The 21516-nt window shown below is 42.0% G+C and overlaps 2 protein-coding genes across 3 annotated transcripts; one reads left to right on the top strand and one right to left on the bottom strand.

Moving 5' to 3' along the window:
* The first annotated feature begins 2120 nt into the window (after positions 1 to 2120).
* Positions 2121 to 4648, top strand: LOC145895119 (DNA damage-regulated autophagy modulator protein 1-like). Its single transcript, XM_082983877.1, has 6 exons — positions 2121 to 2269; positions 2724 to 2879; positions 3198 to 3297; positions 3957 to 4137; positions 4292 to 4317; positions 4392 to 4648. Exons 1-6 carry the CDS (start codon positions 2196 to 2198, stop codon positions 4602 to 4604), a joined length of 750 nt encoding a protein of 249 aa, XP_082840003.1. The 5' UTR covers positions 2121 to 2195; the 3' UTR covers positions 4605 to 4648.
* A 550-nt stretch (positions 4649 to 5198) lies between these two features.
* Positions 5199 to 21047, bottom strand: LOC145894196 (uncharacterized). Of its 2 annotated transcripts, XR_014401547.1 has the most exons (15): positions 20650 to 21047; positions 18431 to 18540; positions 18027 to 18195; positions 17471 to 17750; positions 16874 to 16924; positions 16119 to 16230; positions 10336 to 10495; positions 9959 to 10051; positions 8635 to 9332; positions 7826 to 8327; positions 7632 to 7762; positions 7425 to 7554; positions 6241 to 7121; positions 5561 to 5949; positions 5199 to 5492 (listed from the first exon to the last, which is right to left on the bottom strand). XR_014401547.1 is itself a non-coding variant. In XM_082982691.1 (14 exons), the coding sequence occupies exons 1-14, from the start codon at positions 20879 to 20881 to the stop codon at positions 5809 to 5811; spliced, it is 3690 nt and encodes a 1229-aa protein (XP_082838817.1). In that variant the 5' UTR covers positions 20882 to 21047; the 3' UTR covers positions 5199 to 5808. The 2 variants fall into 2 exon arrangements, 1 of the variants encoding a protein (XP_082838817.1); XM_082982691.1 differs by having other exon boundaries at positions 5199 to 5949.
* Between the last annotated feature and the right edge of the window lie 469 nt (positions 21048 to 21516).

Here is a 21516-nt window from a genome sequence, read left to right as displayed (position 1 = left end):
AGGAAAACAAAAATGGCCAAAAAAGTGAAAATTCTTCTAACATAGGTGCTTGCAATGTCATAATGCTCTTGTAGGCGACATGGATTTGTTATGAAAATTCTCAAGTATTTCTTGTCGCAATTATTTTGTATTTTCAGTGGACAGTGCTGTTGATACCGCATCTTATTGCGGCGTACGCTGTGTTTTTTGGAATCGTGCTATACGGATGGTTTGTTACCGTCATAACCTTGAAGGAACGATCGAATATCAGAGACTGGCTCGTGGTCCTTCGTTTTCTCATGGCTTCCATCACAACCGTCCTCTGTGTAATTTGTATCCTTTTTACCCAGCGGTGTAATTTACAAGTTGAACATTATTAGCAAATGGAGTTAACAGCGGATATTAGGCAGCTATAGGTACAATTCGTTTAAAGAGTCGTTTGATTTTATATGCTAAGTCTACACTAAACCTACATCACCCTGTTTTTCATGTTTTTTTTTACAATCTTACAAGCTGTTGCTGATTCACTTTAATATTACTCGACCATGAGTGCTGTGCCAGATAAACCGCTTGTATCAAATGTTCGTATCCTCATTTTTTCCTTTACAGCTTTATTATTTCCTCCTTTGTTGTCTTCAAGTTATTACATTTGTGTGCTTATACTACGTAAGTAATTCTTTTACAGTTTATCAAATGTGGCCGTGGATACATTAATGTATATCATATTGATAATGCTTTCTTAACGCTCACCACTGACAAGTTCACCATGTCAGCAGCATTACAATATTTTCTTGTTATCATGTTTGATTTTGATCAAAAATCACTTTTTTGCAGTTTCGTTCCGAACCTCGTTACCACGCCACCATATCTCAATGGTTGTTTATATACAGCTCACTTTTCTTTGTTTTGACTCTGGTTGTTGAGATGAGTCGAATCAAGTCGTTTCGAACTGTCATAGAAATCAAAACGGAGCCGAATGACGTCAGCGTCTCGGCGGAGACCAACCAGGGTTTTAGCCAAGGGGATATTTGAACCTAAACTGTGCCTTGATGTTGATGTTCCAAAGTGCAGACTTACAAACACACCTCCAATGTAGTGGTGGCATTCACGGTCTCAGAAGGGTTCGTGCGAACTTCTTCTTATAATCTTTTAGTTTTTTTTATCGCAGTGGTCTTTGAACCCAGGTTACCCTGGTCACGAAATTGCCAATTGCCATGATATGTTTTTGCTTACAATCTCATAGTCTTCTTGTGAATGTAAGCACATGCGCAATGCTGTCTGCGTTAGTTCCATATATTTCTGATTAAACCCCTTCATCAAATTGACATTTTAGTATTAAAGTTAGAATTAAACAAATTAAACGCATCTGAATTTCGTGAGCTTCACACAAACCCAAGTGAGTTATATGGTAAACGGACCTCATGTGTGTTAATGTATGTGCTGTAAACCACGTGTACACCTAGAAGCATGTCCTGAGTTTTACAGAACACGTGAGGTTTAATCTGACATAATTTAAGAGTGACTGACATGGTGAACTATATGCACACATTTATGCGAAAATAGAAATTTGTCCTCGCACCTGCAGAGTGGGTTTCGTGCCCCTTTCCACAGCATCAAGCGCATCTTGACCACGGTTTTTGGATTCGAAAAGTGACGAAGTGCATGTTTGCTTTTGCGTCGACGCCATGGTGATAAATTCAGTCCACACCTATGTACAGTGCCAGGACTTAAGCAAATAGCAAGCAATACTGCCATCCGTGTTCCCGACATTTACCTAGGCTAACACGTAATAATCAACTTTCTTTTGCAGAGAAGGTACATACTGAAAAAGACGCTTGAAAGCATAGCATATTTGTGTGTAAACTTAAAATAAGGCATTATATTATGGCGTCCTGTTTATGTTGGAGGATATAGCGCTAGTTATTAAACTATTGTGATACAAAACGGGCGGAAGAGACAGTTGCTTGGCGTGGGATGGTGTGCTACCTGTAGCAGCAGAGTAATAACATACAATAGTGGTGATATCAAGCATCCAGCAAACGTTTTACCGACAATGCTATGCATTGTACATCAATTTACTGTGCCATTCAAAAGCTATTTGTTCTGTTTCTTGGGTTAGTACTGCTTTAGTAGATATAGAATCCAACAGCTAAAGCGTGCTCAGGCAATGTCTGTTTGACCAGCAAGATTGAAGCATCTGCAGCACCAAAGCCAAAATGTCGAACGCAAAATCTTTCATTCACTTTCCACTTCTGTTTGTGTTACTTCTGGGTGGGGGTTTCTGGATATGGTGAGTCAGCATTGTGTAATTTAAGTTTTTATGAATAGAGCGAAGTTATAAAAGGTGTCACAAGCCTTGTTTGGAACACCAATCGATGGTTACTCCCACCGATACCTTTGTTGCCACTGATTAATAATTAACTCACATATACCAATGAATAATGTAGGTACAAGGTGTGTAAGCCGCGTTACCTGTGTAACAAGTGCTGGATTCGGTCCGACTGACACATGTATTTTTTACTTGATGTATAAGTCCAATATGATTTGCCATACACCTGAATTTATTACTTTGCATAGTCTGGTATTATTGCCAATACTTTATCATTCCCAATTTATACCTACAAAGTTGCATAGTAAAATATCATACCAATACCTAAAGTTACAAACTGGAGAACAAACTAACACAAATTCACAAAATCTAAACACGTACTTGCTGGCTTCCAGACAACATTTGGTCTTTTTAGTTACGGAATTGCAGTGAGTAACAAACATGTGGTGTTGCTGCCGAAGTGGCCGTTCGTAAGTGATACTGGAGCAAATCCACCGGAAAGCTGCATTTTCACCCTTTTGCTAACGTGGGGTGCATTCGCTGTTTTGATGACCATGTATTCCTACTACAAGTACGTTCTCTGTGCCCCATTGCAAAAATAACACGACATGTAGTTAGGTTCAAACATTTTTGAGCATTGCAACCAATATGCTTCCAAAGCGGTCAAAATGAACTAAACTAATGATTCTAAAGTGCAAAAAACTTGAAGCTATAAGTAGTTTGAACAAAAAGCCAACGCTAATATGCTGTTCATTGAGCGGACGTTTCGAACACCACTGTGTACATCATCTGTGCTAAAATAAACAATGTGGTATTCCAAACGTCTCCTCAATGACTAGCATATAACTTTGGTTTTTCTGTTGCAAACTAATAATTCTGCACTTTGTAGGTATGTTATCCACTGTGACAGACAGTCAAAGTGCAACATCGCATCCGTTATAATAGGAGCAATCGCTTGCTTTGGAATCACGATGGTCGGTGCTTTTCAGGTGGGATACAACGAAGACTCTTTGCCCATTGCTTCTTAAACTTTTTCAGTTTTGTTTACATCCTATGCCACAGAATGCTGTGTCATGTTCACTCAAATGCAAAGCTGATATGATCGAAAACCATACATAACAATGTTTTTATGATTTTTGTGCATTGTACAAAATATGCTCAAGCTATTTGTTACGATTAGATAAAACCTTATCCACTTTTTAGTCAAGATGATGCAAATTTCCAAAAGCAACAAATTTTTACCCGATATTTTGATTAACAACAAAGAGCTTTCTAAATCTAATTCTTAGACATTAGCAGACAATGCGCTTCTGCTGCTAGCAGGCGAGTCTTTTAATATATTTTATGCACTTCTATCCTAGCTTACTGCAGTTAGCCTACTACCATCCAGTGTCTCAGATTATTTACGTCATGCTCGAACGATTTTCGGCATTTTTATTGTTTGGTGCAAATTTCCCCTCATAAATTTTTATTGTTTGGTGTAAATGATATTATGTTGTGTTTACCAATTTCATTACTAGGTAATCATACTGATCGCTAGGCTAAGTGTTTACCTCAGAATTTTGAGACAATATTACGCAATGTCTGTTTCTGCCCTAAGAAAGTCCAAATCATTCCATTTACGCTGATAATACAATTTTTTTTGCAGTGGACCAATGTATTTGTTCCACACATTATCGGTGCCGCTTTGGCCTTTGTTGGTGCCGTAATCTACAGCATCATAATCATCTATGTCTCCTGGAATCAAATGGCAGACAAGGTTCATTCTAGAAACGTGGTCTACGTGAGGATTGTACTCGTCATAATGGAAATTTTGTCGTTCATTGTCAGTATCCTTTTACTTTTATTATTATTATTACGTATAAAGGTCCCTTTGAACACTGTAACTGCTCCCTAATGACTTTTTCGTTTTACCAGCGAACGCGTAGCCCTACTGTCTTATCAGCATTAACAAATACTTTCCTCAGCAATAAATAATTGCAGTGACTGTCGGCGGGATTCTCATGCAGGCAAGTTTTTTTGTTTTCCAACTTAAACCGAATGTAAGAGGGCAATTACATCGTATGTATATTGTTCACTGCAGGTTGACGAATCGTACACAAACATTGCTTCGGGCGGTGAGTGGGCGCTCATTTATTCAGCTATCATTTATATTGGAACACTTGCTTACGACTTAAAAAGGATTCATGGCGCCACCGTGCAGCTAAAGATACCCAACCAGGATTCGCCGACAATGCCGTTAGGTGGCGTGCAAGCAACCTACACCTCTACCGGCGTTTTTAACGAGGAGCCATAATTGCGATGGGCATTACACTTTCATGAACTGAAATTCACTTCAGTGCAACCTACTGTAGTGCCTTACGAAATTACACAGGCCTACGCTGTAAAATGCTATGCAATGATTTTGTTTTCGTTTAAATAATTGCATTGTTTTATCGTTCTACAAGCCTGTATTTTTTATAAGAATCGAAACCAAATCTTACATCTGTGTGTTTTACTGTATAGGTTATTGTTCACCTTGGAACTAAATTTTTTTGGCTTAAAGTTTTTGGAGGGTTTCTTGTTAACTTGCCGCGTTCCGCGAAGAAAAAAGTTTGGAAAAGTGAAATACGTACTTTTTTGCCTAATGGCTTCTTTAAATCGGCAAGGCCAGTACGTACATGTAGATACACGACGCTGTACATGGGGCACCACTTTAAGTTGATTAAAAAACATTTTTTGTGACTGCACAACTCAGCTATTGAAGTCCATACCACATCCATTTACACATATAATAAATTTTTAGGAGTGGAATTATTCCCAACAATATACACTGCATAACCAAAACATTTTATCACAAAACTAACTGACTTAGCCGAAGCAATGACGACCACAAAGTGTTAATTGCGTTTAATGAAGCACATTGAATCAGTTGGCGATACTTGAAGCGTCGTAAATAAGTTAAACTACCACTACGAGGTGATCGGGGCACAACGAGAATACGAAAAAGGTACAACATACAAAAAATAAAATTTGTGAGGACGGCCGACGTAATAATACTTTAGGCAGAATTGAGGCAATAGCGACTAGAGAACAAGCACCCTCGTTCATATAAAAGAGATGCGGTTGCGGAATAAACGTTCAGCACATTGAACTGACTTCAAGCGATTTCAATAGATTGAGGGCTTGTGTTTTATACAAGTTTCTAGTGTGGAAAAGACAGTTTGGTTAAAATGCTTACATCGCATTGCATTGTTGACTTGTTAAACTTACGCGAGGATCGACCTTCGTCTTGACCCATTGTAAAATGCTCTCACAGTGCAGATAGTATTATTAAACCAAGGTTATCGCATTAGCGGGATGCGCTTATGCATTTAATGCTAATCTGCAAAACAATAGAAGAGCATAGCATAGATTTTCAACAATTGGTAAGAATGGATCAAACGCCTTCGCCGTAGACATAATATCTCCGTCTAAAAACCTTTATTTTTACATGTACGGGAAACTGTATCGGATTTACGTCAGCTCGGTGGTTTGTCTTTTGGCTGGGTGGGGGCCTGCATGACCTGCAGGGTGACCGGTGACGTCATTGGCTGGGGGGCGCCGACAGTCGTTGTCATGTTGGCTAGTTGTAAACCCATACCGTGCGGGAGGGTAAGAATCTGTGGGAGGAAATAACGGATTTAAAGTTGTAAAAATGCTGGGGGTTGAGAATTGATATCATGTTTGATGCAAACGCTTGGGAACGACCGGGTGTAGAATATATCTTACTGTCACATTTTAATCCCTGTACATACGCAGTTGCAATCATTCGTATTCGTGATCAAAACCCTAACGTTTTTACCGTTTCAAAAAAAATTTTTTTTTTTAAATTGATTTTGCGATTCAACGTGCTTTTGGGGCAGCATTAAGCGAAAACGTTAATAGGTACATGCTTTATATCGTTCCATTACCTGACCGAATCCACCAGGTTGGTTACTTGGCATTCCAGTCATCTGCACGGTGTGAATTCCACCGGCTGCTCCCGCGGAGTACGCTTGTAGCGGATATCCCATCAAGTTAATAGGAATAGCGGAAGCGCTGTTGGCTACCATAAAACCGGGATTCCCCGGAACTACAAACTGCGTTTGGGCATTTTCTGCAGGCGACTTATCTACCGGCAAGACGTGATTGGTCAGCGCAGTGGACACGCCCGGTTCACGTGACGGGGTCATTCTGGCTCGTTTTGGCTGCTGGTCACGCTTCTCGCCTTCCTGGGAGTCGACGGACACAGTCGAACTGCTCGCGCTGTCGGCAGAGCCTACGCGTTTTCGGCTTCTGTCAGTTGGAACAGGGGTGGGCGTGCCCCTTGTCGATCCAGCGTGCATCTGCAGGTTTACTTGATTCGGTGCTGGTTGAGATACTAGTTTGGGCTGCGCGGGCATGTTGGCTAAATGCACACCGGGTTGTCCGACTGGCATACCCGTAGGGTACATAACATAACCTACAGGTATCATGAGGGGCATATTAGCGGGGGTCAAAACGGTCGAGCGGTCAACCGGAACTCCGGCGTCTTTTGCCTCGCTGGGCGCGTTAACGACGTAACCCACTGGCGGGTGGCCCTGGACTTGAGGAGCGGCCATCGGGGTCCCTTGGGAACCGCCTTGCGCCACCATCGGTGTCTGGACAATGTGGTAGGCGATCTGATTCCCCGCGCCCGTCACTGGAAGGACTTGGACGCTTGGGATGGGGTGGCCGGCAGTGTGGAGGATTCCGTTCGAATCAAGTGTTTGATGGCCTGCTGTGGAGCTGCTGATTGGCGGTTGGTTCTTTTGGTATGGTTGAGGGATGGTCGCTGCCATAGAAACGCGAGTTAATACGGAAGCCCGGTAATGCAAATAAAAATATCATAACTGACGAAGAAAAAATGTGTGTCAGTTTTTTTTTAGTTAAAACTCTTTGTAAAAAGCACAAGAAATCACAGCAGCTCACTGTCCATAATAAGCCCTAAAAAGCTTTCTGCTGTTAATGCAGTGGTAAAACACTACAACTGCAATCATTACAACTGTGTTTTACCACAGCTACCTCATATAGTAAACAATACATGTATCGCCAAATTATTGTCCACCAATCTTCAATTAAGAAATCAAAACCTTACCAGATGGGATCGTCCTGGACTCCGAAGTGTGAATCGCGACAGCTTGTGGCGAAGACCCCACACTACGCCCGACCACTAGAGCGGATGGTACAGCTGGTTTAGCGGGCTTCTGTAGCGTAGTATAAGACACCTGGAAAAAAAAAACAGATAAATTAATTATGGCCCCGCTATTTTTAAAGCAAAGAGCTGCTCAAAAAAGTAACTTGCCTGAGTCATGGAAGTTGGCGCCGGCAAAACAGGCGACGGGGCGGGGACGGAAGAAACACCGCTGGTTTTCGCTTGCGATGCAAGAAGCTGCTTCTGTTTTCCTCGCCAGTTTGTCGCTGTTGTCATGGTAACTGAAAGGTTATAAAAGTTCGGAAAATGCTATCCAAGGGGCAAAAGTTACACAAGACACCTACTGGCATGGTGCTTTCGATCCCATAAGCTGAACGTAGCCTTCGGCCGGTTGTCGGTTGTCTTGGCCAACGGCGCCGTTCCGGAGGTCTTCGCGGGCTCATAGGGATGCACTTGAATGACTGGCTTCTTTTTTCCAACCTCTTTGCTCCTGTACTGCGTCCATTCCTTCCCGACGGCATTTTTCATCCAATGCATCATCTTCGGGTTTATTCGGGACTGTTCGGGATACATCGGCGAATCTCGGTCGCTTTCGTTATCAGACGTCGAGATGCCGGAATTCGAGTTTTCGAGACCGAGAACTGTCGCCGAAGCACCGACGTACAACGACGTCAGCTTGGGGGCGCTGTTGCACATAGACGACATGTAAGAGCGTGGATTTTTTGCAGGAACTGAAGCTTGAACTGTGAATGAGCTTGCGTCATGGTAGCGTTTTTTCATAGGAATGTGGGCTTGGTTTGGAGCTGCGCTCGAGTTTACGGCTATTGTCGGGTTGACGTATTTGACCTGTGAAACGTGAATATTGTAGTAAATAAGATCCAACTATGATGGAGGAAAATATATTGAAGAAATAAACCTTAATTACAACGCATACAAAACCAACTGGCACAGTTAAATTGCTTATTGAAGCTGAGTCCCTGGTTATTGCAGCATTATCCGAACAATATATCCTTACACAGTAAAGTAGCGCCGAACTGCGCCATGTGATCAACGACAAAATAGAAAAAATATATTAATAAAATCGCCAAAAAAACATTACATTTAAATATACAGGCAAGGCCATCACACTGAAGTAAAAAAAAGGGTTTATTACCTTAACCTGGTAGCCTGAAAACGAGGGCAATGAAACGCGCCCGTCCGGCTCCAACACAACGCCAGCCCTAACCGGCACAGATGGCAACGTCTTCTCTTGCTTTTCCAAGCCAGTCGTTACGTCACCGGATGACGCAACTGGCAGCTGGGTTGAAGCTACGTATTGGGGAACACCCAAAGAAGCATAGATGGACTTCGCAGGTTCGGTCGTCGAGGGGAGTGCGAATCTGCTGAGACCCTTGTAAACAGGGTTGAGCACGGCGCCGTTTTCCTGTTTTTGCCCGAAGTTCTTCTGCCCGGCGAACACCATGGATTCCACGGGTTTCTGGGCGAATATCGAGTCTTTGGAGGGTAACAGTGGGGGGCTGCCCCCGCTGCCGATTGCGAAACGTGGAAAAAACGAGACACAATTGGAAGGAGGAGACGGAGTGGCTGAGCGACCCGACGGGGCGTGGTAGAGCTTCAACGGCGATTTTTCAGGGCCCCGTTTGGGCTCACTCCGGCGTACATCAACATGGGTGTTGGTTGGGGCCGACCGAGGGGGCGTCGTTGGTTGCGCGGTTGGGGTGGTGGGTACAATGCGACGGCGGGGGTGCCGGTTGGCGGTGCTGGCTGGGGGATAAACCACGATATCTCGGCTTAGGTTGGGGGAGCGGGGAAGGAAGGAAAGGGACGCCTTCATTTCTTCCTCTTCTGCCTCTGTATTAATAGGTTAGGGGTGAGATTAATGAGTTTAAGATTACCTTATTAATGTTAGTAGAAATTTGGCTATAGGATAGACTGTTGTCTTTTTATCTGTGACATCAATTTACTGTGTTATATTCATATTTTAATAAAGCAACACGCTGCGGTTCGATGTCAGACTTTTTTAAATAAAGTTTTTCCGAAAGAATTGCACAAACATATGGTTCGGTTACAGCTTCAATTTAAAACATGAAAAAGTAAAAACAGTTTTAGCAGTTTTTGTTTTAGAAGTTTGGTTGGTCCAAAGTTTTCGTCGACATAACATGATACGTTGATCTACCACTTTGTAGGTTAAAACGTATGACCACTAAAGCAAGCAGCATTAAATTTTGAGGGTGTTTTAATTTATTTCGTGTTACAGTGATCTAGCAAAAAAACATTTGACGCTGGTATAAAGTTATGCTGAATTGCGTAAATACGTATTTGTGGTTTGTGGTTTGTGCTGGACGTTGCCCTGAAGTAATCGACAACCTTTTTCGTAGAGAAATGGGAATCACACATGTCGTTAACTTGCGCATTATTTACATACCCCGTCCAGAAAACCCTACTTTTTTGCTCCCCAGTTTTCCATACGAACTCACCAGATGCAGTGGAAGTGGATTGTTGGTCGTCGTCGTCCAACATCGCGGATGTCTGGACCGACACGACTGACGAGGTTTCCTCTTGGGCGAAATCTGTGCACGAAATAAACAGTATAAGCATATGTGCAATTTACATACGGGGTGGAGGAGTACAGCAAGAAGGCAATACAGGATTGATGCTAATAACATTTTGCAGGTGCAGTGGAGTGGAGGTCAAGTCCTACGAACTCATTACAAATTTGCTAACGTTAAACAAAAACTAAATACATCCAAATTCCACTGGTTACAACTTCAACTTTGTCTTGGGCGACAGTCTTAAAAAAAAACACAATCATGCAATCAGAAAACGAAACGAACAACTTCGCACGATACGTTACCCTTTTCGACGCAATTGTCCAAATACTGATCGATAACGTTGCCGTTCACTTTCTCTGAGAGGTCGTTCTTTAACTTCCCGAGACGTTCAAACTTCTCGCATTTCTCCCGCTGGAGGGCGCTCATAAGTTGTTCGTGTTCGATGGATTTCTTCTTCAGAACCTGTACAGTTACGTAATGGTTACTACAGTGCGTGCGGGCGCAAGGGAAGTTGTGTACGAACATACGACTGTACCAAATGACAGGTTAAGCTAGATTTTATGCAATACAAATATAACCAAAGTAATGCTTTCAGGTTCGAGGCATCTATGAAATATGGCACGTTTTTAAAAACGTAGTACCTGTGAGCAAAATGTCAAAACGCTTCCGAGGTAATTAAACACATTATGCAACAACAGGGAGAAATTAACAAAACTCTTGTTAATAGCCCAAGTATGCATGGAAATCTTCCTGAACACTATTTTTTCTAGTGACCCTCCTATACCATTTCCAGAATGCGCACACTTCCTCGTTCACTTGCTAATATGACAAACGACGTCGGAAAAACGTCACTATAATATTGGACAACCCACGATAACTCGCGTGACGTCGCTGCCTACAACGCACACTGAGTTCATTTGGGTTCACGGGACGCAAACGCTCGGCCTTGACAACAATTTTTTCTCTACACCGAGGACATGTTTTAAACCTGTTTGACATTGTACACGAATTACCGACGACTTAGGGTCGATCTCACGCGTGGGTTGGTGGAGGTAGGGGGGTGTTGGCCGCTAACAAAACGGTATTTGCTGCAACGTAACAAGACGACGTGTAAAATTTACGCGATACCTAGCAACAAAATTTAGCAAGTGTATCGCGTTACAAAACTGCCATTTTCAGAAACTGGGAGCCAGACCACAAGTGACGAAGCCCAAGAAAACAATACTGCACATAGCAATCTCCAGCAACCGCCCTTTTAATGTACATTTAATCCAGGCCACGATTCAAGTAATTTTGTCCGCCAGCTTAAAAATACGTCATTTTGCCAAATATATCCCCGGAAAGGCAGAAATGTCGCCGAAAACCACGAAGTAATGATGACAAGCCGGTATTTCACCACCACTGGCTCTCAACCGTGTACGACAGGGTACTATAGTCACGGATTGGGAAGCTTCGATGCGCACAGTTGAGTGCAGACTATAGAGCGCATTAGGACGAGACGATTTTCCTCATTCAGGTTTCGCGCAACATTGTTGAGGGGTAAGCACACCCGGGGAGAGACACGCCCAGGTCTGCGGGAAATCCTCGGTAAAAGATGGAACTGCGCATGCGCAGCAAAGGAAATACTGCGCTAATACGACAGCGCAAAAAAGTTCTACAGCGCAATCACAAGACCTATTAATTATATTATACACTTCAATACTTCACGAGCCCACAAAACAACGTACAAATATACGGGTAAGATAACTGATCTACATACAATGTTATGCTGGGTGGCAAAAAGGTATAAATTCCGGTTATAAACGTGTTCGAATTTGAGAGAACGTTTTCCGATAATAGGACTTGACGTGAAAAGGTCACGGGCGTCGCTACAAAAGAATGGCTTTACAAAATACATAGTACGTACGCATTCAGTGAATCAAAAAGCTTTTCTCACCACAACATCCTACATATTATGCAGAGGGCCTAAGCCCGTGAAAGGCCACAGGCCACGCACTTGTCCAAACAAAACGCAGAAAATAAGCGACCATTTCCTCGTGAAAATGGAAATGCATACAAATCTTTCCCAACTCACAGATTTCAGTGTGTTTGCTTCTGAAACTGTCAAACAGTTGAACTTGTAACCTCAGAACATGTTTCCGTCCTAAACGATGCCCATGTTAGTCAAAACAACCAGGCCTTGTCAACATAAGCTCGACTAAACAACGTCACGTTGTGATTGTGTATTGTTCGGAGTTCGAAACCAACATGTGGTTTCGGATGTCTATCGTACGAACCCCGCGTAACACGACGAAGTTTTGGGTCTGAGCGGAAATACAGACAGTTTATGTTTGCGTCTGTCGTGTTGGATTCGACCTTCAGCACACTGCAGAGTTTGGTTTTGTTATAACACCCACCCATGTCGTAGGGCCAGTTCGTTTGTTCGCGTTGCCACAAAAATAAACGCTAAACAGGGTCGCTGTAATAATTGCCAATGATTTCGCAACATTTGTAGTGTCGTGTAGTTCAAAACAAAAAAAACATCAACCACTACAATATGATTTATGACTCGGCAATGTTGACCTCTGATTTTGCGTTTCGTAGGCCGCATAATATTGGTCACTGGTGCAACGAAAATGATTCGAACACTATAAAAATATCGTAATTCTGCGTTGTGAGTAATGTGTTGAGTTGTTAGGTCAGCGATCAAGCAACATACGACAAAGAAATACTGACGCACAAAAGAGCAAGTTGTTCTATTTAATTGTAGAGATAGCAAGGTCTTTCACAAACCTTATGCGGAACAAAGCCAGCCGTTACAAAGCGAAGAAGTGCACTCGAACCATTTTACATAATTGGGCAGTGACCGTGAAAAACCTACGGCGCGGATGAATACGAGCTAGAACAGGCGAGCAATTACGCAATCGCTCCGACACGCGGCACCGCCCGAGAGAATAAGGAAACAAACCGAGAAAACAGAAGAGAAGGACGAGCAAAAGAGCACGGGCGCAGTTACACGTGTGTGCGGCGCGCTGGCATTCAAACCACGTGACCAGACACGTGATAAAGCGGCGGAATGTCCTTCAGACAGCTTTGCTGGCTCAAAGCTTGCTCGGGGGTTGCAAAGTGAGGCGTGTAAAGCAATTTTCTGCAAGTCCTTGCTTGCTCAGTCACGTTTTCGACGATTGCTGTCGCAATGCGATGATCACGCATATAACCACGGACAAGACGCTGGCACTGCACGAAGAGTTGCATGACAACACAAGCACGTGAGCACATGCGACAACTGTGGCGGTGGTGAAAAGTTTGTTTGCTGCTCGCACATCGTCCGAGCATAGTTACTGAATAAGGTGGTACCACATTCCTGTTAGAAGTTCGTCATTATGCTTAAAGAAAACATTTATTTATTGAAAATGAACAATCCCTGTGGCCATTAAGAAATCCTCACATTATAACTTTGGAATGCAATTTGTCGTCGAACACAGATTTATCCAATACTGGGCTTTAATTATAATGTTATAACGTTAGAATTACCCACGCAAAGTGGAGGTTAATGTGACGCACAAAAGGAGAATTTTAAATAGGGACCTTTGGTCCGACCATATTTAAAGGCTATTTGCAAATACCTCACGACAAAGAACTGTCAACGTGCCCAGACAAGCAAACTAAGTTCCCTGGGCCAAATGCCAACGACCCGGCCGGGGCCAGCTGGTAGGATGGCGTTCGAAATCGCATAAAGTCTATTTGCAGACGTTGCGACACTGCACGCACATGCGTTGCGCTCTCGAGGGATTTACGTGAAAAAATACGTTGAGCTTGCAGTGTTATTTACGACAGTCCATCCATCTTTTTGTTTTCACAACTTGCGTAGCACATTATATTTTCCAATATGAGGATTAATACGAGTGTTTGGTGCTATTCCAGTTTCAAGCCACGTCGATAGCAAAACCTACTATTGTACAATGACATATGTACGGCACCCAGTGGAGAGCCAGAAAAGTGACAAATTGTACGACGCCAGATGACAAACATACAATATGACGTGTTGTTGTAGCTAATGGCAAATTACAGCGATATTATTATAGCTTTGTATATATATAAATTATGCAGAGGGAACGGTGTCGTGTGAAACAAAATGGCATGGTCGCTTTGCTGTTTCGAAAATGTCAGACCTTCAAAATGCGCCGTACAATAATTTTTTCTCAACCAAGAAGACGGGAGTTATGCCGAATATCAATTCTGCGCGTGCTTTTAAAACGCCACAAAAACCAATAAAATGGACCAAGCAGTCACGATTATGCAACGAACTTGAATAACCCCGAAAACATGCCGACCGCCGTTACAAAACATACGTAAGTGCGTATGTGAATTGGCCACGCCTCCGAGGTAGCCAATGGGCGACCGGAGGGTAGCCAATAACAGGTCGATTAATGCACCACGGCCACGGACTCACAACGAGGCGGTTTTGTGTTATGAAACATGTGGAGGGTTCCGGTGACGTCGACGTCACGTGACAGGATGCGAGTTTAATGTGTTGGAGTGAGGGGGTGCCAGAATGGAGGTTTGCACTTTAAATGAAAATATTACGATTTGCGTTTAACTACTTACAGAGACTGAACCTATAAAAACGTACAGATTCTTTCAAAAACTTTCTTCGACGCATGCAGCCACTGAAAAATTGCGTAATACGTTTTTCACACGTTTATCAGCGCAGACTACAAGAGCGTTCGCAATAGATAAAGCCCGAGCACAAGCAACTGACAGCAGAAAAAAATTGTTTAATTTTCTGAAAACATTTGGACGTCCTAAATTCTCGGCAGACTCCAGAATTTAAAAAACGCCTTTGCTTCGACACTCTGATGTCCTAAAGAGCTGATTGGTGACCAAGATCTCAAAGGTTGATTTGTTCTATATTTACTTCGGAACAAAACATTCAAACAGAGGCGAAAGGTTGTCGGAAACCAACCACGCGTTTGCGGACCAACCTCCACGTCGATACGCAACGTTAGTCAAACTATTGCAGACGACTCCTCACGACCGCAAACTTCACCAGTTCGCTGCCTCAACAAAAGATGCTTGTTTAAACAGTAAGACAACTCCCGCCCGCTATTTCTTACTTGTTTTTATTGTATGATGAAAACCTTTACCTCGCCACAAATATATTTTTTTAGTCCATATTTGGTTCTGAACCTTGCATGACAGGATAATTTTCGAACAAAAACTGTATTGGATTCTGTCGTTTAATGGGGCCGACTAGAAATGCAGATCCCAAGAAGTAATGCGGACTTCGTCTGTTTTGCTTGGCAGGCGAATTGACAGTAAATGCCTGTCTGACAAAGCCAACACATTTGCGCCCCTAAATGCGGATTACCATTCCTACCGTTCTAAAACGCCTCTAAACTTGCAATCTCTGCTTTGTGAACGAATAGCTTTCGTGTTCTTGTACCAGGTATTATTGCATGAAAACTTTTTCTCAATTAATCAGTTGCAAATCGGTCGTTCGCGCTCGATAGTGGCAGGATTAATTCTGCAAAGTTAACGACTGCAGACACGAAATTTGTTCGCAACAGTTACTTGTGGACGTTTTTTCAATGCATTATTGATGCGTAAAAACGATTTGGGCGCGCTTCTTAGCTTGTATTATCTTCAACAACGCGCAAATGTATTCGTCGGCCATGTTGTTGTCAGTTTAGTTACGAAGACAAGGTTGCTTGGGCGCAATTTCTTCTAACGCCGCTGTCACACTAAGGTAAAACCGAATGGTTATGTTTACAGTTACAGTGCCTCCATATTTTCGTTAAAACAATAAAAAATATTGAACCCACAACAATATGTGTGATATGAATTGCATACACAGGCGAGCTTGTCAACGTAAAGTGGTGTATTTATATCCTTATCACCTCCTAATTACCAATTAACTGTTCAACATTTAATTATCATGCAGATATGACAAACGTATAGTTTATCCATAAGCTGATAGCAGCACAATGACGATGACATTAGTTTTCTATGTAGAGGTTAATAAACATGCCAGCACCGCGAAATACCACTGTATGATAAACTAGCAAAAGCATACATCGAAAATGTACCAGGTTACAGTACTGACCTGTATATGTCGTAGCGCAGCCTTTAGAATAGTCAAGTTTGAAGAACGTCTCATTCCCAAGCGTGGTATGCACGACTTCAACGACTCGAAACGCTCCTTTAAATGAGCTCGCCTGCAAAGGGCAGCGGCAAATTCAAAACCAGCTTCTATTTTTCAGTAATTTTAGAGTAAATTCTTAGGCACTGGTCGATAAATTTTTACAGGGTACATTAGCATCGACATATGAAACCTTTGCAACAAACACTGTTCTAGTGCCAGAGATAATGCTGCAGACCGATACGCAAAATACTAATGCACAACCAACAGAATTGGCGTCCTGCAGAGTGCAGACTGTCACGACTTTACCAACACGTACGCCTGACTTGCTGTTCGCCCCAAAGCCGGCGTCACCATGTACTGCGCTGGATTCGACTGCTTGGGTCGGTCTTTAAGTGCAACTTCATTTGGGCCTTATGTTAGAACTTAATTACACAATTTCCTGACACCACTTGTTACGCTGACATTTCTACTTAGACTATGGTTGGGTGCCGGCAATCCTCCTGACTGATCTGTAAATGCTTCTCCAGATCATTGAACAGATTAAATGCCGGCTTACACAACAAGAACATAATTGGCCAATGTTATACAATGGCCTATGTAGCCAATGCCTGAAGGCAATTTAAGGAATCTGCCACTGCTCTGCATTGTCACTCTTCAAAAAAAAAACCCAGAACTGTTTTGGGATGGGACACAAGAATTCTGCAAGGTCATCTTACCTGTTTTTCTCTAGCTGGTTGTGAGTCAAGGTCATTGATCTCTTCACAGGTCTGCAAAAAAGGTTGATTTTATAAATTACTCACAAATAATAAAGAACATTACACCTACATAGGTTCTTACAACCATAAGTTAATTTAAAGCAGCACTACTGCTTGTAATAATAAACAAAAAAAGTTACAAAAACTGCTGCTACAACACTACCACCAAACATATTGCTCTAACATTCGTTGTCATCAGGTATGAAGAAGGTCTGAGAAAATCTAAACAATGCTTATATTATTGGGTACTGGGCCTTTACCAGGAATACCCAGACCTTATTGAAACAACCATAAGAGTTGGGTTGCTACGCTAACAAAAGGAGCGTAACAGATCACTTCCCTTGTATTAACAGCATGAAGGTTTTGGGCTAACAAGGATTCCATACTGTTAAAAATGTAAATTTTAGGTTTTAATAGCTGAGTAAAGCCTTTTTAAATCAATCTGTTAGACAGCTCTTTGAAAGATGTTTTTAATTGTTTTTTAGGTTTTAATTGTGAAAAAATATAGGTAACACATATATTATGAAATCCAACTTGTACAAACAAACACAAACCCACTTGAATTGCAACGCTGCATACACCTTCTCATCTTCACTGGTTTTAATTAGCGATGGAAGAAGTGTGTTGAGATTCGGGTCTGTTATATTGCTCGTGAGCACAATGCGGCTATCGGCAGGTTTAAGAGGAGCCTGGCCATGCCACATGGCAGCTTGCTGCATGGCACTACAGTCTTGAATTGAAGGATGCAAAACACCTCCGCTCACTGGCATGGTTAATGTGGACAAGTCACTTGCTTGGTTTGGGTTGGTAAACTTGGTTGGGACAGATGTGTGACCACCTGCAATAAAACGATTTTTTCGGAACAGGGACACTTCAGTTTTTTTGATTGAAGGGAAATTATTTTGTTTTAGCTTTCTTTATCAAACATAAATTGGACCAAATTGTGAACTGATGAATTCGTTTTACAGGAAGCATATTTTACATGTAACCGTTTGTATAAAATCTTATTACAATGGTGTTGAAAGACAGGCATTTACAATAAAACCCAAATGCACTGCGACAAATTCAAAAGAAAACTGGTGATAATATATTTGCTTGACCTATTGTATCAAACCTGATGCCACTGTTGATGAAGCTATTGCCAGCCTTGCCCTTGCAAGTATAACATCCATGTTGGGCATTGATGTTGATTGTATTTGAACATTTCCTTTTTCCTGCATGAGACTTGTTTCCGGATTGTGATTGACAGCTTCTCGGACAGTTTCATCAACAGCTTCTTTGCTCTACAAAAACAAGAACTGTTGTCAGAAAAGGAAAATTGCGGACAAGAACATTAAAACGAACACTGGAACTCGAAATTATGTTCACAACAACCAGAATATACATCTTAAGTTTTAAATTGTTTTACAATATTGGCCAACATTTAACCAACCACAAAAGTGTACATGTTTAATGAGTAGCAATTATTGATACTTTAAAGCAAAAACAGTATCTGGATACAATATAATGTTGATATACCTGGTGGTTGTATTTAATCATGGAGGGTAAATCCTGTCTTTCAGAGACAGATTGTTGAAGGTGACTTCCTTCATTTGGTTGCTGGTGAAGGTTAGTGTTGGTAACTGTACCTACAAAGAAAAATTATTCTGCTGTGAACGGAATAGTATCATCGGTAAGTGCAACAATATTTTTTGCATATTTATGTTGATTGTTTTTTTTACGGAAACAGGCACAGACATGCCTTATGCTAAATTGTTTTTGTGAGAATTTTAGGTTATCAGTTGCTCTACCACAACCAAGGAAATATTATCACGAAAAGATAATATTTTAACAAATGATTTTTTGTGGAAAGTTTTGTGTTTATATATGTGAAGTGACCTTCAGCAAGATAAACATACAGAAACCACTAAAAACAACACTTCAAACAATAGATCTATAACACAAATAATCGGAATTGTTTAAGACACTAGATGCAACAGTTGGTTGATGAGTCGACCTACGCAAGCAAGTTAAGATACAATGTTGTTTACGGCCGTCAGTGACGTGTCATATGCCACAGTCTGAACTGGAAGCTGGGACGTGCGCATTTGACCTTGGCATTTCCCTACCACACTTCGGGACTAATCTTGTTGCGCTGTGGGCTTAATGCCCTACTAAAAACGACAGCGATTGCACAAAACCCAGAAAACTTTGGAACACCACTTACGGATTTGCTCATAATTCTGAGAATAAAAAGACTGGCCCAATCGCGTCATTTAAACTGGAGATGGCATAAGTTCTTGCAGAAACGTTTTTTCAAAAACATGACAATGTTAACAACAGTATGGGCCAGTCTTTTTATTCTCAGAAAACTTTGGGTTAAGAAAACCACAGAAGGAAAACATTTTCTTCCAGAGTCTTTAAGTGTGTAATACACCCAATACACAGTTAAGAAGTACCTTATATCAATGTAGTACCTCGTAACAATGCATTCGTGTCGCTTGATTTACTTAAAATGCCGTAAAACTTGTTTCTCTGGTCACAAATGTGGGCTAAGCGCCCCGAGCAGTGGTGTAATATGATGGTTAGCTAATTTTCACCGGTGTTTAAACCGCGAAATACGTGGAGCGACCACAATTGTAATGGTGAACATGACACACAATCTCGACATTTGCGTGGCTATCGTAAAAATAACCACAAGCAGAATGACACAGCAACCAGTTTGGCTAGTTTTTTTTTTTATTTTTGCGTATTGCAGGAAAAATATCTTCAAATGAGCATTGTTCAGTAGCGTTTAATCTTAGCCTTATAAACGCGGTTTGTCCGTAAAGGGCTTAACCGTGGTGATTCACGTTTTCATTGGAACCGAAAAACACACAATTCCCCTTTCCCGCCAGGGCAAACAAAACGGAAGTTTCGCAATACGTTCACAGTAGGGTAACTTGCTCTTCGTTCATGATGGTATTGCCTTTCACGATATGTTTGATAAAAACCTGCGTGTGTGCTTACGTTTTAAAAATAGATTACTGTACAACAAGTGGCTTTTTTGTTGTTAGCGCGCACGCCGAAGTGAAAAGGATCAATTACTTAAAACTGCGCGTTGGCTCATCGACCCTGAAGTACGCAGCAAGCACTAGGTATTTACACACGCGCGTGCACATACAACGGCAAATTCGCACACGCACGCGCAATTGGGGCGTTCAAGCAGAACCACGCGATCGGCGCGCACGTGGATAAGCCAACACGTGACGCACCGCGCTCCACTCCGATTTGATCACGTGCTTTGCCCACTCAGCCAAAGAGTGAACTCTCCGTGTTTGCCCCGAGGTTACGTGTGTCAGTTGTTGTCAGCCTTCTCTTCAGCCTGCGGGATTGCGAAGTCACGTCTGCTCTTTATTGCGCCACTCCAAAGATATGAGCGCGGTTTTAGAAGTAAGCGTGTAACTTTAACACACATGTTTTTGCGAAACAAGAGAGGGTTTCACTGCTCAGCAACTCTTGCTTTTCATCTATATGTGCTGGTTCATGTTACATCATCGTTTATGAACGTTTAAATTAATTAAAAAACATAGCGACATAATTCTTTACAGTTTTTTTCCACCAAAAATATGCGAATTCCTCCATGTGCCTGACAATTTTATCAGACATCCAAATAAAATGTCTTTGAATTGCTGGTGATGATAATAAAACAAATTGATTCAAGAAAAAAACGACAAAATACTTGCTTAAACTAGTTGCCAATCAAAAAAATATTTCACCTTGGACAGAAACTAGATTCCCCTGACCGAAACTTCCAAAACTCGGTTTCTCTTCGTCGGTCGTGGGAGACGAACGCGGTTCCGCCATTGCTGGTTCCACCCGGCTTGTTCCAAAGTTTCTGACTCCATCGTCTGTGGCAGAAATTGCCACGCAACGTACGGCAGCATCTTTGGAGTCAGCGTTTTTATCCTCCAGATACTCTGCGGCAGCCAACAAAGTGTGTAGGCTCATGCTGCTTATATGCTGTCACCCCACAGAGGGTGTTATAACTTTTCACTAATCCACAGCAGCTTGCGTTATCAGTAAGCACACATTGCCAGTCGCCACTCAGTTGAACTTTACATACGTAAAAATTCAAAGTTGAACTGTCTGATCCAAATTCACTTGCACAAATTCTGCTGGCCTGAAATAAACAAAATGCAAATGTTTACCACAATTTCTGCAGTTAAGAAGGTAGCCTGTACTAATACAACTGGTTTACTGTACTGACAAAAAATACAATGAGCCTAAACTAAGTCACCGCTGTTACAGTCAGATTGTTGAAAAAAGCATGGCTATTGTTTACAAACAAACAAAACTGCAGTACATGCTGTCACATCGCTATTAGCACTCGCGCCCTTGTAAAACGAGCACTATTTTCAATGGAAAAAGACACTACGTGCGTGGCGACTGGACGCCTTTTTCCTGTTGGCGATCACGTGACATCTGTTACTTTGGTTTCCCTTATATGGCATACACCACGTGACTGTGACTACTGGTGCGTGCAAACTGTTGTTTTCTTTTTTTGGAGAGCTTCGAGAGCGGACCCGCCTTTTTCTCATTTGCTGAAAGTGACTCTCGCAAAAAACTGCAAACCTCAAACACGT

This window comes from Ascidia mentula, chromosome 3, assembly GCF_947561715.1.
Source record: "Ascidia mentula chromosome 3, kaAscMent1.1, whole genome shotgun sequence".
In the NCBI taxonomy this organism is placed as follows: Eukaryota; Metazoa; Chordata; class Ascidiacea; order Phlebobranchia; family Ascidiidae; genus Ascidia; species Ascidia mentula.
This window is presented reverse-complemented; position numbering and strand designations above follow the sequence as displayed.